This window comes from Typopeltis vanoorti, chromosome 23, assembly GCF_054136105.1.
Source record: "Typopeltis vanoorti isolate ZY-2024b chromosome 23, IOZ_Tvanoo_1.0, whole genome shotgun sequence".
Lineage (NCBI taxonomy): Eukaryota > Metazoa > Arthropoda > Arachnida > Uropygi > Thelyphonidae > Typopeltis > Typopeltis vanoorti.
Window position 1 is genome coordinate 78,929,990 of NC_143571.1, and position 16,722 is coordinate 78,946,711.

Here is a 16,722-nt window from a genome sequence, read left to right on the forward strand (position 1 = left end):
TTGGAAACGTAGTGAAGCAAGTTCTAATGTTGACTTTCTTAAGAATTTTTGCTAGTTTTGGGGAGAGAGAGCTGATGTATAGCAATGGAATAAAAGCTCTTGGGGCAGAAGAATCTTCAGTAGCAGTAGAGCGATGGAAATAGAAAAATTTATACATATTTTTAAGAGAGAAACCATTGTTGACATAAGTCCTTTTAAGTAAATGAAGTTCATTTTCAATTTCTGTTTCATCTGTAAGTAAAGATCTGGCTCTATATGCCACGGTTGAAATAATACCAAACTTTTGGGGAGGGTAGTGATGGGAAGAAGCATGGAGATATCTGTCTGTGTGAGTCGGTTTTCTAAAAATTGATATTTTGATATTTTCAGAGCGTATCTCGTAAGTTTTAAGTCCAGAAAGGAAAGACAGTCGTTGGTTCCAGTTCGAAGGTAAAATATCAATTTTACCTTCGAAGTAATCCATAAATTATTACCATAAGAAAATTTTGGAACTACTAAACAGTAACACTTACTCTGAATTAAATAGTAACCCTACAATAGAACTGCATAATGGGACCAACAATTTACTGAAAACCACCTCAGAGTTACCAAGAAAAATCCGTCTTTCCCTCAGGTCGCTTCAGCCACTAATCCCACGATTATATGGACTCCTTAAGATCCATCAATGAAACTCTCCGCTCGGACCAATCGTCGAAGGCATACACTCACCTACTTACAACCTATTTAAATACCTCGGATCCTTTTTTAAAAAGCCTATCTGGAACTTCCTCATCTCATATAAAAACTTCGGCTAATTTTGTGTCAAAAATCAACGACATCAAACTTAACAAATCAGATTTAATGGCAAGTTTTGATATAGTTTCTCTTTTCACGAATGTAGATGGAGGACTCAAGAAGTCCTCCATCTTCTCCAGAACAAACTATCCAAGAAATTCTTTTCCTTACTCTCTCACTGTGTAAATTCAGGATACTTCAAATTCGTAAAAAAGATCTACAAACAAAACTCAGGATTGGCTATGGGCAGTGCACTCTCTCCAATTCTTGCCCATATATATATATATATAGCAGGGTTTTTTCTCCCGGAAACTCGGGTTTTTCATCCCGCATACATACAAATCGGCCCTTCAGAACACACGCAATTTACAGACAAAAATTACTAGGTGTGATGGTGTTGGAGGTGGGCGGTAGATGGCGTTGATGGAGATTATTCGTAGTAGCGGTTAGGTGTAGAGACAGTTGTAGATGTCCTCCCGCGATGAGTCTTCGGACTCCTTGGAGGTATCAGGAATAATAATAATATTTCTTAAGGAGTTTGAAAAAAAAGGCAATTAATTCATCTAATCTTAAACCAAAAATTTGTTATCGTTATGTAGACGATATATTCCTTATCTGGGAACACGGTATCAACAACCTCAATTTGTTTCTAGACCACCTCAACAAGTTCCATGAAAATATCAATTTTACCTTCGAACTGGAGTCCAACGAATGTCTTTCCTTTCTGGACTTAAAACTTACGAGATACACTGAAAATATAAAAATCTCAATTTTTAGAAAAACGACTCACACGGACAGATACCTTCATGCTTCTTCCCATCACTACCCTCCGCACACGTTTGGTATTATTTCAAACCTGGCACATAGAGCCAGATCTTTACTTACAGATGAAACAGAAATTGAAAATTAACTCCATTTACTTAAAAGGACTGTTGTCAACAATGCTTTCTCTCTTAAAAATATTTATAAATTTTTCTCTTTCCATCGCTCTACTGCTACTAAAGCCCCAAGAGCTTTTATTTCATTGCCATACATCAGCTCTCTCTACCAAAAACTAGCAAAAATTCTTAAGAAATTCAACATTAGAACTTGCTTAACTACGTTTCCAAAACTTCGCTCCATACTAAGTAAACCTAAAGTGAAACATCTCCCTACTTGTAGATTTCTGGATACTCAGTATCCAGGAGTCTACAAGATTTTGTGGGAATGTGGAAAACCATATTACGGCCAGACAGTTAAATCCATCGTTCTGCGTATGGAAAAACACCAAAGAGACATTTCCTGCAATAGGACCAGAGCCAGCGCTCTCTCTAGCCACGTTCTCTTTTCTATTAACTCAGATGAAGGCCGCCAACAACTCGTAAACTGGACAAAAACTTCTAATATCCATGTGTGTCATGATGAACTCGAAAGAAAGATCGTCGAATCTAGCGAAATTTCACTAGATTCATCCCATATTAACAACAGCCTTAGCTTCAGTCTCTCTGAGGCACACATTGCCACTGTTCAGTATTGGCGCACTCGTGGCAGCTCACGCACGTAATCAACTTTAATTGAAACTGAAGCTGGCATTCCAAATTTTAAATGTACTATTGTCCTTTATACTAGATCTGTTGATGTAATTTTATCATGTCTGTGTCATTTTTTGTATAATTATTTGCCTGTGATACCTGAAGAAGTTGAATCATTCAACGAAACTAGTTGTATCTCTTAATATTAAACCTATTGTTTTTCATTCTCGGTATATAGTCATTCAAACTAATTTTTTTAATATCTTATACCAAGTAAAGATGAACGATAATTTATATATATATATCTATATATGACAAATAATGAGGTTTAATATTAAGATACTACTAGTTTCGTTGAATGAATTAACTTCTTCAGGTATCACAGGCAAAGAATTATACAAAATAACAGAGACATGATAAACTTACATCAACAGATGTAATTTTAATTTTATCAAAAGATGCGCTGAAAATATCAAATTCTCCACTTTTAGAAAATCCACACACACACACACACACACACACACACACACACACACACACACACACACACACACACACACACACACACACACACACACACACACACACACACACACACACACACACACACACAGATACCTTCATGCTTCTTCCTACCACTACCCGCCGCAAAAATTTGGTATTATTTCAACCCTGGCATATCGAGCCAGATCTTTACTAACAGATGAAACAGAAATTGAAAATTAACTCCATTTACTTAAAAGGACTTTTGTCAACAATGATTTCTCTCTTAAAAATATTTATAAATTTTTCTCTTTCCATCGCTCAACTGCTATTGAAGATTCTTCTCCCCAAGGGCTTTTATATCGTTGCCATACATCAGCTCTCTCTCTCCCCAAAACTGGCAAAAATTCTTAAGAAATTCAACATTAGAACTTACTTCACTACGTTTCCAAAACTTCACTCCATACAAAGTAAACTAAAGTGAAACATCTCCCTACTCAGTGTCCAGGAGTCTACAAGATTTTGTGTAAATGTGGAAAACCATATTACGGTCAGACAGCTAAATCCATCCTTTTACGTATGTAAGAACACCAAAGAGACATTTCCTACAATAGGACCAGGGCCTGCGCTTTCTCTAGCCACGTTCTCTTCTCTATCAACTCGGATGCAGGCCGCCAACACCTCGTAGACTGGCCGCAAACCTTTAATATTCATGTGCGTTATGATGAACGCGAAAGAAAGATTATTGAATCTAGAAAAATATCCCTCGATTCATCACATATTAACAACAGCCTTAGCTACAATCTTTCTGACGCACACATTGCCACTGTCCAGTATTGGCGCAAAGTAAAATATGGTAGATACTGCGCAAATGTTGGATAATGCTTGACATGATGTTTATGGTCTTCCTCGATGAGTCTAAGGCCTCCTTAGAGTTGCCCATGATAATTCTGATCCTATTTATTTTCCCCAGGCAGTTCGAGCTATGTGATACACCTGGTCTCTTAGAGGTAAAGAAACTCCGTTTGGGTAAAAGTGACGTCTGCATAGTACTGAGTAATCGATCAAAACAAATATAAGATGGCAGCATATCTTGGATGCATGGTGAGTGAAGTACCTTCATTTGTTTTTTTGGATTTCAACTGACTAGTGTGGTCTAGTATTGTCTTGTCGAAGAAACATCCACATTCTATTTTCCAAATACGTTGATGAATCCATTTCGATAATGGCAGATGTAAGAGAAATGTTTCTTCAAGATTCAAGATGCTAGACATTTTGAAGAATCTTGGCACAACATCCAAGTACCTCATCACACATGTGATGATGTTTTCGAATCTCTGATGAGGAGAGTTCCGCTTCCTCGTGGATGATCCATTGATGGGATGTTAAGAGTTTTGACAAATTCATTTTTCGTCGCAGTTATAACAGTTTGAAATGTTCGTCCTAAGCATTAATGGGCACATTTTCTTTATATTTAGCACGGTACTAATTCTTATCCTGGCATCGATTTATGAGGAACGTTTCAGTATCTTCTGTCGATCTTGAAAAAATGAATTAGCACACCTTCCTTGGAGTATTGCACTAAACAACTTTAAGCTCGTGTGTTCTAATACTTTAAAGGCTTGATGTGGTACATCAGAACAGATACGGAGTAGCCGGTAGAACAGGCTTAGTATTCGAGTGCTGTCGCTGTTTTTAACCACTAATAAGTGTTCTTTTCGATCTTCCTTTCGTCCTGCAGTTGTTTCGAACTCCATTTATTTATAGCACTTCTAACCAGATGATTTTTGACTTCTAAACAATAAGTGACTGTTGGAAAATGATTTACAAAACCTATGAAATTTACAGCACTGTTACAGGAAGGAAAAATCATTTGATTACATGCCAACTGATAAGTTACCATAGTTTCGTTGAAAGAATAGACGTTGCTTTGTCTGAATGCAGAATTTATTAAAATCTTCCGTAGATAACTTTCTAAAGAAAATGACCAATATAATGTTCAGAATGATTGCCATATGGGTTTTGAAGGTGATCATGTTGAGTTTTTCATTCCGAATACATTATTCGTTGTTTAGAGAGCCATCTCACATTGGAAGTGTGAGTTGTTTGTCTTTCATAAGAAACGGTGCTGATGGGCAAGGATTAACCATTGTTAATAAAAAAAATTGCTTTTAGAGCTACGTATTTCATAAATCTTTAAAATTTGCTGACCAGCAATATTAGTACAGCAATTAATTTGAAAAGTACAAATATTCGTGAAGTGTTACTCTTGACTTCTCTGTCAACAAAAGGAAAAACTTTTATTTACGCAGTGCCGAAAATGGAATGCATTCTATGGCGAAACCAAAACTTTCGAACAAAAAATCGCCAAAACTGCTGAGTTCATAATTAGAATATGCATTAAGGTGTAGGAAAAATGTTTGCAAATTACATCAATATTTTGTACAAAATATCGAATATTATTCACTTGTATAGTCAGCAGAATGTAGCTTTAACTAACCACGAGTTTGCAATTTCGTGTTAAATCGTAAATGTGAACCAACTACATTTAATCGATGTATATCGCTATGGAAGCCTGAAAGTAAATTATTAATATTTCACACTAAATTTTTGATGAGAGAACACTATGCGAACGATCTGGCAAAAAATTCGGACTATTTCCCAACATTTAATTTATTTATTTCGTATCCAAACACAAGTGGTACAATAGTAAGTATTTGGTACAACGTTATTTACAACAAATTAGGATACATTGCAAATGAGAACAACTTAAATTTAGTAGGCAAATTATACAGGGGATAATAAGTAAAATATGAAGGAAAAGAAATTATACATAAGTTATATACAATAAATATGGTCAGATGTTCCTCCAGAATCAGGTGCAATCAACTGCTCTTTCTGTGAAGAATATAAAGTCCTGTTTTGTGCAAGGTGATTAAAGAAGGTGGCAAGAAAGAACGTGTTCCATTGACTGGGTTGTTCCACACTCACAATTATCTGGTCCAGTGAGGTAGTCCCATTTGATTAGATTTTGTTTGCAGCGTCCTGTCGATCGTAGTCTGTTGAGGCTGTTCTATGTATTCCAGTCGAAGTGGGCACCACGTGGAAGATGTTCGGCTGTTGGAATACCAGTATTATTCTCAGGGTATAGTGCAAACCATTGTTGAAGCCTTGTCTCTGGAGGGTTTTATGTGGTTCAACTGTTGGTAGGAAGCTATGTCGGGATCTTAGTCTTTGGGGAAGTGTAGTCTGGCGATATAATGGGTGGCGCTCATCATTCATTTGTCTGCTTCTTTCCTTAGCTGAGAATGCAGATCTTCGAATTGAATAAGATGTAATACCAGCCAAAATATACAGGTCTCTTAATGGTGTTAGTTTCAGGCATCCTGTAATTAAGCGACAGCTTTCATTCAATGCTGGGTCAAGTACTTCAGCATGGCAGGAACTGGACCATACAGGGCAGGCATATTTAACAGAAGAATAGCAAAGGGCCAAGGCAGAAGATCTCAGTGTCCTAGAGTCTGCACCCTATTTGGATAAAGTAAGCTTTCTTAGTACTGTATATTGTTTCTTGCATTAACTTTTGCCTTTGTTTTTTCTGTGTGTTTTATATGAAAGAGTGCAGTACACCGAGGTAGATTAAGTTCCAGTCTTGAAATATCTTGATTGAGTAGCTATGGCAAGGTCATCAGCATAGATAAAATTTCTAGTTCCTGGAAAGATGGGGAGATCATTGACGCAGATGTTGACAAGTAATGGTGGTGATAACACACTTCCCTGGGGAGAGGCCGTTTTTTGGGGGATGACAGCGGCTGTTCCTCTCTCCCCCAGGTACAAAAAAAGCGTCTGTTTTCCAAGAGTTATTGGATCAAGAGGAAAAGGCGATAGTCTCTAGTTATTCGGTCTATTTTATTTCTGAGTGTGAGATAGTTTATGGTATCATATGCTATGGTTAGGTGTACAAAGACTGCTCCTGTGGCTAGTTTTTTGCTCATAACCATTTTCTATACATTGAGTGAGGTTGAGGATTTGTGATGTACAGGATTTGCCTGGTCTGAAACCAGCCAGCTCAGCAATAAGATGGGATTCGATCAGGGGTTGTAGCCTATTCATAATTAATCGTTCATAGAGTTCAAAGAGGTTGCTGAGTAGTGATATAGGTCTATAATGTTTTGCTTCGGTTGGAGTTTTTCGGTGGGACTAGCCCTATGAAGAGGTTAATATCTTCCGTGAAGCCCTTCCAATTAGCTTTTTGAAATTAAATCGTCGTCTGTAAGGGACTGTGTTAGGCATAATGGCTGTGTTGAATTGAAGCATTATAGGTCCATGTTGAATATGTGGAATGGGATTTAAAACTTTAACCCAAGTGTTGGATATTTTGGAGCTAACAAATATGAGATCTGGGTTATATCCCCGCTTCCATCTGCCACTGTTGAAAGAAGTAGGGAGTTTTGGATTATGTATCAGGTTTAGATAAAACCTTCAGCCCATTTTTCAGCAAGTTCTCCATCTTCACTGGAATTTGTGTAATCCCAGTTAATAGTATGGCTGTTAAAGTCACCTAATAAAACATTAGTCATGTATGCATTATTATTGAGGAGGATGTTGGGGAGGGAGAAAGCTTCTTCTGGCGGTTTATAAACTGAGGTGTTTGAGATATTTTTAAATGTGATTGTAATAACCTCAATGTGTTTGTTGTTCGTTGAGTCAATGGACGATGGAATTAAGCTTTCTTTAGTAAACATTGTACTACCATATTTATCATGGGTAATCTCTTTGACTTTCATGCCATGGATATAAGGTCTGGCAGCACCTTCCCCTCTTGTTGAAGGCAGAATACACTGCAATATTTGCAATGAGATCTTGCTTGACACTGGAGAAAAACCTACAATATTAAATTATATTATTTTTAGGCCTGGCCCCAGGTGGGATCCTTTAGGACAGAAATTTGGGAGTATTTTAATTTGATCACTTGGGCTTGGTTGGTAGCAACTTTTGCTTTCCCTAATGGGTACTCACGGGGTGCAGGAACGAGAACCTAGCTGCTGCCCACCCAAGTTCACGTAGCCAAATATATTATACATACGGTTTTTTTTTATCAATTGTTTTGCATAAATAAACATGAATACTTAAATGTTTTCTTTTGATATGCGTTTTTTTTTCCACTTTCAGCCATTTCTTATTAATCGATGTCGAATTCATGACACATGTGGAATTAGTAGTCTCCACGTCATTCCTGGAATTCTTTCAGCAGTTGCAAGTGTAATCATGGCGGCAATGGCAGAGGAAGATGAATACGGGATGAGGTAAGGATTTCTAAATATCCTTAACTAAAACTAATACATCTTTTATCGTTTCAATATGAAAATTCAAATGGCATTAGGAATGAACAGAAGACAAATCGTTCCTTCATAATAGTATTTTTTTTCTTAATGCAATACCTCAATCTTTATCGCTGAGTTCTGCGAGCATGAGAAAATTAACTAATAACCGAAATATTTTATAATGTTACGTACAAAAAAAGGTACGTTTCAAACGACACTTGTACTAGGGAAACATTTTAGACTACTTGGACCAACTTTCTACAAAATGTAAAGTTTTATTGAACCAGATTATACTTATTGAAAATTTCAATTGTAATAGTTTCACCTATAAACCGTTAAATTTTCATTTTGATATATTCTATTTAAAATCAGTATGTAATATGATTTATTCGGCTTTAATGTCTCATATACGATATTTTTATTTTTTTGCAGTCTGTACACAATTTATCCCGCAAGAGCTCCAATGGCAAATAGTACAGAATTTATGGAAATACATTCCAGAATGCCCAGTGTAGAACCTGGTCTACAACGGACTTCGTCCACGCAGGCTCTATTTCAGCTAGCAGGCATAGGAACAACCACTGTAATCGCTCTTGGTGGTGGACTTATAACAGGTACTCATTGCTAAAATCTATTAAAAGGTATATTATGTAAGAATTGGTTGAATATTTGTTATGCTTTTATCAGCTACAGTGTGATAAAACCCAGATAAAGCACTCCAGCTTTATTACAGTGACTGTGTATGCATATCATTTAGAATTACTCGTTTGCCATCATGCAATGGATAACTGACAAAAGAATAGTTTGTTTTTCTGTCAAATCTCCATTTTCCGAGCACAGTCTAACTGGTTTGAATGACTGACTAGATAGTCTGTTTTACAACTAACAAAGTAGAAGGACGTTTCGAATTCATCATAGATGTGTCTGAGAGTCGTTACATGAATGATTTTCATTGAATTCATCATAGATAGTCGTTACATGAATGATTTTCATCGCCCAGTGTGTCATCGCTTCCTTGTTGATTGGAAGACCAACTCGCAATGAAGAAACTTTGGATTCTAGAGTAACCTTTCCAGATTATATAAGCTTAGCCCACCTACTGTATTAATAGGTGCAGGACTTGATTGACTTGATTTTCCAGCATTTGGTAGTAATTATGAAAGGTAGGGTGTATGTTGCCATTTTTTATTTCCCCAATTCAAAATAAATAAATTCTGGGGTAATTTGGACTCGAACTCTGAATGCTGGGAATTCGGAGCACGCATCTTACCACTGACTTGTTAAAAGTGAAACGTTGTGAATGAAAGCATTACACCACATCTATCCAATGCAGATGAAACTACTTTAATAGAGAATATGCAATATCATAAAAAAATCAGGAATAAATTTCAAATAAACTATGCAGAAGAATTATTTTTCTTACATTTTTTTTCTTTTTGGCTACATGTGTTCCATGGTATTTGCTGTCCCACACAAACCTAGAAGACCTCCAGTAAAATGGGAATTGTCAGATCATTTGGTGAAAGAATGAAGAATACCGGGATAAGAAGAGCTAACTGTAAATTTTGCGGTCAACTATGAAAACATTAGTACTGTTTATTGTAAATAATTTTTGCAATGATAGTGGAACGTTTTCAGTTTCAACGTTAACAAACGTGGATTGGAAGAAGTCAGGAAGGTTTGTAAGAATGAAGAGAGAAATGATATACTTAAAGGATGAAACTGGACTTTTGAAAAAATGAATGGCTGACATTGTGTGTGTGTGTGTGTGTGTGTGTGTGTGTGTGTGTGTGTGTGTGTGTGTGTGTGTGTGTGTGTGTGTGTGTGTGTGTGTGTGTGTGTGTGTGTGTGTGTGTGTGTGTGAGAGAGAGAGAGAGAGAGAGAGAGAGAGGTGTCTCTCTCTTACAGGGTTAGGTTAGTTATCTTATCTGTTACTTAGAGAAAGTCCGTCAAATTGAGCTGATGGTTTCTCACCCTGCTTTAAATGTTAAAAGTTGGGCTTTAAATGGGATATGTTTAAGAACGTGGCGTAGAGCAATTTCCCTGCTGGTGCATGTGCTATTGTTTTCAGTCGAATTTGATTTCCATTTAGTGGACATGTGGTGGGAAGTGACTATGAAGTTTGAAGTGGTCATGTAGTCTCGTATAAGTAACCTTACGATTAGCAGGTATAAAGAGACCTTAAATATGTTTGAACACAATTTGGTCATGATTGTTTAAAGTCCTGGTTCGACGTCTGAGAATTTTTACATTTGAAGAGTGGATGGACTGCAGTTTAAACTTTAGAACGCTGATCTTAAATTTAGACTATAATATAACCAAGCTTTTAATGCGCAATCAGCATTGGCCGTTATGGTTGACAGAGCTATCTTCACTTGTGTTATTTATAGAAGATTTGGGAAAGGAAGTGTTCACCATTTGAGCTGAATAAAAAAAAAATTCAAATGATATTTCTTCTTTGAAATGATATTTCAAAGAAGACTGTACAAATGTATCAAATAGAATGAGTTCGAGCAGCCTTCAGTTTTATTCGATCCGGTTTTTGAAATTGAAGTAAAATTTGATGCAGATTCTTTTCTCACTAAAATCCCCCATTTCCGTTGGAGAAGCAAATTACTGAAACATGACCGTTTCTTCACAGTTGCTGTGCCGCTTTGATCTCTTGCTCTCATCTTTCTCCCTTATTTCTACTTTCATTGAATCTTCTGATTCCCTCTTTCCTTGTTCTTTCATTTTCTGGTTTTTTGTCAGTTCCACTCTCACGTTCACCTAACTCTATCCCAACAGTTGTTATCAACAGTTTATTGCAAATTAATCAATCAGGACTACAATATTGTAATATATTTCGGTCTTCTAACGCCCTTTAACTATATTAATCCACCTAGATAAGGTCTTCCTCTGGGTCTTCTTCTTCCTGCCATCTTGGTATTAACACATTCGTTTCGCTAACCTTTCCTTTCTCATTCTATTTAAAGTGACTACACCACCTTAAATTAACTCTGCTGATACATTTCTGAATGCCAACAACGTTAAATTCATAAACTTTTGCTTTTAGTATGATTCTGCCATTGGCGCCATCTATTCATTTCCCACAATTTTCTCAGAACTTTCATTCCGGTGTTCTCCAGTCTTTAATCAATTAGTTTGTTTCTAACCCAGCTCGCAGATCGTTAAGTTAAAACAGGTTCGAACACAGTTTTATATAGTGCGAGTTTAGTGTTTTGTCTGATTTCTGATATTTTATACATTATTCAGTTGACTATTAATATCTTCTCTGCTTATTCTCTTGTCTATTTTCATATTTAATTTGCCATCTTCACTAAGAATTTTGCCTAAATAGCTGTTTGCTTGTTCTATAAATTTCCTGTTCAAAATTTTATTTACAATTTTCCGGCCAATTTATCGTACTTTTTTGAATTTCTATTGTTTATTTTCAAGTCAAATTTGTTCAAGCAATGATTGAATTATAATTCAAGAATTCTACAGATTTATACTTGATTGTGGAATATATCTATATAAAGTAAAGCGCTGAGATAAACATCACTATCCATAATAATGTCACTTTACTTCATACTATGACCCATAGAGATCATGCTATGAGAAAAATCTGCTGCTTCATCCGACATTTGACGTTTATTTTATATTTATCCTACACACAAGAAGTATAATCACCTATAGCGCATCAGTGCCATGTGTTAGCATGTTCTTCTGACAAAAATCTTATTCGACTTCACCCAAACTGGCATCGCTTCTTCCTCCTCCTACCATATGTTGAAAAATCTTCCGAATCTCTTCTATAAAACTCCCTTTCCAACTTACTTATGCTTCTATTATATCCCCAATTTTCCCACCTATTTGACAAAATCTGCCATTTATATCCCCGATTTTCCCACCTATTTGACAAAATCTGCAATGCAGTCACTTTCAATGTCCTACATTCATGTTTCATCTTCATTTTTCATCTTATGCTGTTAAATATTAACATGGAGTATAAATACTGATTGTAGGAGATATATCCTAACTTCACTGTTTCGCTACCACACATTTTATTCCAAACAAGCTCCAGCAATGCATTCCACTCAACAACCACGTATTCCCTACCATATTGGGAATAAATGCAGCATGAATTTGATAAATAGCTCTCATAGTTGATATGTTCCAATGGGATCCTCATGTTCTTCTCTCGTTACACACTTGAATGTTAACTTTGAGAATAGTAATTTTTAGCTTCGATATTTGTGGATGTCACTGGGGTATCACTACAACTAGTTAATAATATTAGTGTTGTCAACTGCACTGAAAATCGATGACCAAATCTGTACACATCAGATGTGGTTTGATCAAGGCTTTTATATAACAGGATAACTATCCTTTTGTGTCACTTTATCAGTGCTCTTTGAAATTGTCACTAAATTATAAAACATAAACTGCTTTTAAATACATTTTATTACTGCTTCAGAACTGCAAATCGGTGCATTTATCATTGCATTACTGCGAGTTAAACTAATTTACTTACTACTCCACAGAACCTATCCAGTTGCAAGACATCAGATGCACCATTAAATTTTATCACATATCCTCATAGAGCTTCCCGTTTAATCCAATTTTCTTATATCTCATATCTCTGCACTATATTTCTAGTAATAAATGCTAATCCCGTTGAGTGACAGTGGCTTCCACCTACCAAACTTTCAAACAGCAGATGAATCTATTAAAAAAAGTCTTAATAACAAAGAAAAAGTCAAATACTTTGTCATATTTATTTTCCCGTCTAATGTAGTTCATATTTTGCAGGCCTTATTACAAGTCTTCCTCTATTTGAGCTGCCACCAGCAGATAATCTCTTCGATGACAACCAGTTTTGGATACTCCCTGATGAAGAGGATCCAAAGCAACAGTCTAAAATTAACATAGAATTGCAGAATACTAAGTTTTGATATCTGAACTCATTGAATGTAAATAATTTTCTAAGCATTACTTATTTGTATAAGATCATAACCATTAATTGTAAAAGCTTATGAAAGCTACAACAGCTGAACCCTGTTGGAATTTATCAGCATCTTTTTACCTATGTTATCTCTATTGTTTGTATTCACATGTGTTTTCATATCCCCACGTAAATGCATTCTTTTGTATAAAGGATTCCAATAAAGAGCTCACTTCAGAAAATAAATGAATATTTTCCATTAAATATAATATTTGCAAATGACAACCTCCAGTGCGGTTTGTTGAAGTGTTTTACCACTTTTACATTTGTGTTTTCAAATCCCCTTCAAGGTAACAAACAAACAAAAAAACTTTTGATTAATATTACAATATCGGGGCGGGTGCTTAAAGGTCAAACCTAGATAACTAGGGAATTTCATATACCCTTTTAAGGAATGCGGAGAACCGACTAGGGGAGATTCTAACCTAATGTTTAATCCTCACCTTCTCATGGAGCACTCCGTTAATAGATATCGACCTGTATAGTGAACGAACAAGAGCTGGCAATTTGGTATTTAGCCGACAAATTGTGTTTCTATTGGTTTAAACCAAACTTACATGGTACAACATAACAGCGAAAAAATCACCTACTGGAACAAATCCCAACTCAACATCAGCAGAGCAGAAGATTGGCACATTTAACAGAAGGATCAATTTTCCATTCATGTTTCTGTTGAGGAATGGAACTAGCAGAATTGAGAACCTACACTATTTCAAACAATAATATAATCCGTTAGGGAAAATTAAACACCAGTACATGTCTGCCTCTCTTCGACAGGTGCCATTTATAATTAGTGATAATGTTGGGATAGCTATCTTTGGCTTCTAGTAGAGATTAAACGCCCCCCCCCCCAGTCTCCAAAAGCTAAATGGGGCTTATCCGCATTATCCGCTAATTCCTTTTTATTCCCTACAGGGAATAAGCAAGGCATTAGCCGATATGGTAAGTACCTGCAGGATTTCTATTCAGGATATGGACTAATTACTATTTTATGATGGAACATCATAAAATAGTAATTTTATTTTGAACATCATTTTATGGTTCCATCATAAAACAGTAACTAGTACATAAAGATCTCACCAAATTCACTTGGAAAGAAGACAAAAAATAAACGTCTCATTAAAACTATGTTAGTGTTTTGACTACCATTTATGTTGAACAGAATAAAACGAATATCATATTGAGAATAAAAGCGTGTAAGAACGTTAAAATGAACCACAGTTGAGCAGCTTTCAGAACTGAATTGTAGACTTAAATACAAAAATATTATCCAAGAAAAAATGAGTTTGAAAACAACACCTCAAACTCTGGAGGTTGTAGCAGATTCTAACGAAAACATTCAGTTAGAGGCATGTGGTGAGGTTGTCTGCAATGGTCAAAAATTGGAATATCATGGTGTCCCCAGGAAGTTAGATGCAGGCAAGGAAAACAAGAAATCGTAGATTCCTCGTAGGTCAGCTTGTGCTCTGAGAATAAAGGAAAATGTAAAACTACTAAAAAGAAGTCATGGAAGACCTTGGTAAGAACATAGAAAATAAATATCAGGACGACGGCAAATTATTCCTGGAGCTATTGAAAAAGCTCAGAACTGGAGGAAAGAGTATTGCAATTTTTTGGAGGAAGGAGGAGAACCCATCCAGGAGAGGTTGATTAACCTATAGCAGGGGTGTTCAACCCGTCGATCGCGGAGCGATTTTTGGTCGATCTCTTGTGTATTCCTCCTTACTTACCAATTTAATTAAAACTGAACACATAATATTTTATTTATCATTATTTTGTATTATTTTTAATTCGCTTTAAGTGTATTTCTATTGTTTATTTATTTTTCGTTAAAATTATCAAATCAGTAATTTTCTTATAAGTCCGGGCAAATGAATTAATTTGGATTAGTGGAAGTCAAACAGCGATCCGAGTGAATACGATTATAAGCAAAGTGTAAAAACTCGATTGTAGCTTAAATATTAAATATTCCAAAGCACATTGCATCGATTTTTTACTTAGGTTAAGTCCCATGTGAATATTGTAAAAAATAAATAAACTTTGTTTGTCTCGGTATAGTTTGTATTAAATGTTTTTGTAAATAACTCTTTTGAAGCTAACTGTATATACTGCTTTAATAAGAATATGTTAGAGTGTTAAAAACAAAGGCAATGTTTTTGTCGCCGAAGCTGTACATGGCGGCATTAGAAAGATTGTTATTGAAACTTGTATGTATGAGAAAGGCTTGCAGACTCTAAATGTAAACATCTAAGTCAGTCAGAAAGAGTTCAAACAACTTTCCCATGGCCGGAAACTTACAATCAAAAGAAAGCGGAGGAGAACAAAAGGCGTGCCGAACTTTAAACTTAAGATGAAAGACTCATACCAATTCTTTGGGGGTTGCCAAACTTCATGCACGGTCTCAGAGGAGGTCTAATAAAAAGGGACTGAAACAAGCAGAAGTGGTCCCGGTTCCAGAATTGCTGTCAGAGAGACTGACGGATCCACGTTGCTTGAGAGAGAAGTTTCCCGCTTCCAGAAAGGAGCTTCTCGGTTCGAGACGTCGCTAGAGAGAGAGACTACTTCTAGGTCGCAGACGAGGTTTCAAATTGCCGAAGGGAACAGTTCATTGCCGGAAAAAAGTTTCCAAGCCAGGTTAATGTCAGACATTCACCAGTGTGTTGGATTTTCATTACAATTTGATGAATCAAACGATTCATCAAATTGTACTTTTATTACCATTTTAGTACCATTAACTGATATCGCTCATAATTATAACTCATAAATATAACTGATAATAAGATTATACCATTACTGGGAAGGACTAGGGGAGAAGACATTTTTTCGGCATTTGATGAATTTGTGAAACAACACAAACTTCCGCTTTTTAAACTTGTGTCCATTACTACTGATGGTGCTCCTGCAATGATAGGTAATAAATCAGGCTTCATTTCATTATGTAAAAACGATGACAAATATCCAGATTTTTTAACGTACCACTGTATTATTCACCAACAAGTACTGTTGGTGTATTACTCCTGTTGCAGGAAAAGCCTTGCAAATTGGTTATTTAAATTACAGGCAGATGATGATAGGAAACTTCTGTTGTACAATAATGTTCGCTGGCTCAGCAGAAGTCAATTTTTAGAAAGATTTCTTGTATTAATTAACGATATAAAAAATTCATTGATGAAAAAGGAGTATTTATCCACAATTGAGTGATTAAAGATGGTTGTTACACTTATCATTTTAGTAGATTTCTGTACGAAATTAAGCAATTTAAATTTAGAGTTACAAGGTAGAGATAAAAATTTAATTGACATGTTAAGTTCAATAAAAACTTTCCAAAAATACTTCCTTTTATTAAAGGAAAAGATAAATGACCGCGAATTTAGACATCTCCCATATTTATTATAAATTTTTGAACAAAATCAAGAAATGCTTCGCTATGATTTAAAAGAATTTATTCGTGAAATAGAATTAATTGAGGAAGAAATAAATTCAAGATTTAAAGATTTTAATAAAACTAAAATAATTGTATCTTTTATCAATAATCCATTTCAAGAAAACTTGAACATCACAGAAATTTCAAATAAAATTAGTGGGCTGTTTGATATAAACCAAGCTGAAGTAAAACTTGAGATAATAAACATTGAGAATAGTT

The 16,722-nt window shown here is 35.6% G+C and overlaps 1 protein-coding gene across 1 annotated transcript in view; it reads left to right on the top strand.

Annotated features, from left to right (window-relative positions):
• The window catches only part of LOC150094021 (ammonium transporter Rh type A-like), a 92,000-nt gene extending 78,735 nt beyond the window's left edge, over positions 1 to 13,265 (top strand). Inside the window, exons 7-9 of the mRNA XM_090413084.1 lie at positions 7,941 to 8,074; positions 8,525 to 8,706; positions 12,887 to 13,265. Coding sequence (XP_090269210.1) covers positions 7,941 to 8,074; positions 8,525 to 8,706; positions 12,887 to 13,029 — 459 coding nt within the window. The 3' untranslated portion in view covers positions 13,030 to 13,265. The remainder of the gene's footprint in view (positions 1 to 7,940; positions 8,075 to 8,524; positions 8,707 to 12,886) is intronic.
• Positions 13,266 to 16,722: the final 3,457 nt, after the last annotated feature.